This window comes from Micropterus dolomieu, linkage group LG18 (assembly GCF_021292245.1).
Source record: "Micropterus dolomieu isolate WLL.071019.BEF.003 ecotype Adirondacks linkage group LG18, ASM2129224v1, whole genome shotgun sequence".
In the NCBI taxonomy this organism is placed as follows: domain Eukaryota; kingdom Metazoa; phylum Chordata; class Actinopteri; order Centrarchiformes; family Centrarchidae; genus Micropterus; species Micropterus dolomieu.
This window is the reverse complement of record NC_060167.1, coordinates 244,666-246,716: the sequence shown is the minus strand read 5'-3', so window position 1 is coordinate 246,716 and position 2,051 is coordinate 244,666. Positions and strand designations below refer to the sequence as shown.

The window sequence follows — 2,051 nt, the reverse complement described above, 5'->3', positions numbered from 1 at the left end:
CCGACATTGTTTTTGCATATGTACACACCGACTCAACATTAATCTTAGTGACCTCCGATTGGCGTAACCGGGAGTCATTACCGCCGACGTGAATAACAATCTTACTGTATTTACGTTTATCCTTAGCCAGCAGTTTCAAATAAGACTCAATGTCGCCCGCTCTGGCCCCAGGGATGCACTTAACTATGGCCGCTGGCTTCGCTAACTTCACGTTTCTCAAAATGGAGCTGCCAATGATCAGAGTTGGTTTCTCAGCGGGTGTGTCGCTGAGTGGGGAAAATCTGTTAGAAACGTGAACAGGTTGATGATGCCCCGTGGACCTTGAATGCTTACGACTATTCCTCCTTCGGACAGTCACCCAGCCCCCCCCCCTTTCCTGGCTGCTCAGGAGATGCCGGGGGACGGCTACCAGAGGCTAACTCATTTCTGTGTTCAGGGCCCCACTGAGTGAAAGGGGCCCCTTGAAGAGGTTCTCGTGGTCCTCAATAATCGGACTGCAAGGAACCTGGGTCAGACCCCAGAGGACCAGCTGCCTCCTCCTGCTCCTTCACATCATCAGGATGCTTCTGTTCCTCACCCAGGAGGCGTTGCGGGTTCCACCTGGTTCTGGTTCTGATCCACCTGGTTCTGGTTCATCTGGTTCTGGTCCATCTTGTTCTGGTCCACCTGGTTCTGGTTCATCTGGTTCTGGTCCATCTGGCTCTGGTTCTGATCCACCTGGTTCTGGTTCATCTGGCTCTGGTCCACCTGGTTCTGGTTCATCTGGCTCTAGTCCATCTGGCTCTGGTTCTGATCCACCTGGTTCTGGTCCACCTGGTTCTGATCCACCTGGTTCTGGTTCAGGTCCACCTGGTTCTGGTCCACCTGGTTCTGGTCCATCTGGCTCTGCTTCATCTGGTTCTGGTCCACCTGGTTCTGGTCCACCTGGTTCTGGTTCATCTGGTTCTGATCCACCTGGTTCTGGTTCTTGTAATTTCTTGCCCAGACTAACGCGACGGCTCCTCACAACGAGCTCCCCGTCGACATCAGGAAGCAGAAACTCACCTGTTCAGACTGAGAAGCTGAGTAGCTCAGCCAATCACAGAGCTTCCACAGACAGGAAGTTGAAGCCATTGGCTTACCTGTGTTGACCAGCAAGCGTCTGTCGTATCGCTGGGTCAGAGGGAACCGTCCAATCAGATCGCAGGCCTTACGGAGGTCAGACAGGAAGTTCTCCAACGCTGACAGGAAGAGAACCCACAGACGCTCTGACACCTGTCTGTCCTCCACACCTGAGGGGGCGGAGTCACAGTCTGACAGCAGGTCCACCAGACGCCGGGACAGACCTGTAGACAGACAGGTGAGAGACAGACGGACATGTGAGAGACAGACCTGCAGACAGACAGGTGAGAGACAGACGGACATGTGAGAGACAGACCTGCAGACAGACAGGTGAGAGACAGACGGACATGTGTGAGAGATGGACAGGTGAGAGACAGACCTGCAGACAGACAGGTGAGAGACAGACGGACATATGAGAGACAGACCTGCAGACAGACAGGTGAGAGAGAGACAGACAGGTGAGAGACAGACGGACAGGTGTGAGAGATGGACAGGTGAGAGACAGACCTGCAGACAGACAGGTGAGAGACAGACGGACAAATGAGAGACAGACCTGCAGACAGACAGGTGAGAGACAGATGGACATGTGAGAGACAGACGGACAGGTGTGAGAGATGGACAGGTGAGAGACAGACCTGCAGACAGACAGGTGAGAGAGAGACAGACAGGTGAGAGACAGACGGACAGGTGTGAGAGATGGACAGGTGAGAGACAGACGGACATGTGAGAGACAGACCTGCAGACAGACAGGTGAGAGACAGACGGACATATGAGAGACAGACGGACAGGTGTGAGAGATGGACAGGTGAGAGACAGACCTGCAGACAGACAGGTGAGAGACAGACGGACATATGAGAGACAGACGGACAGGTGTGAGAGATGGACAGGTGAGAGACAGACCTGCAGACAGACAGGTGAGAGACAGACGGACATATGAGAGACAGACGGAC

At 53.9% G+C, this 2,051-nt stretch overlaps 1 protein-coding gene across 2 annotated transcripts in view; it reads right to left on the bottom strand.

Annotated features, from left to right (window-relative positions):
* Positions 1-2,051, bottom strand: part of zgc:109913 (regulator of G-protein signaling 9-binding protein) — a 7,389-nt gene that overhangs the window by 1,535 nt on the left and 3,803 nt on the right. For both annotated transcript variants that reach the window (XM_046076350.1, XM_046076351.1), the window contains one exon: positions 1,122-1,325. In XM_046076350.1, the coding sequence (XP_045932306.1) occupies positions 1,122-1,325 (204 nt within the window). The remainder of the gene's footprint in view (positions 1-1,121; positions 1,326-2,051) is intronic.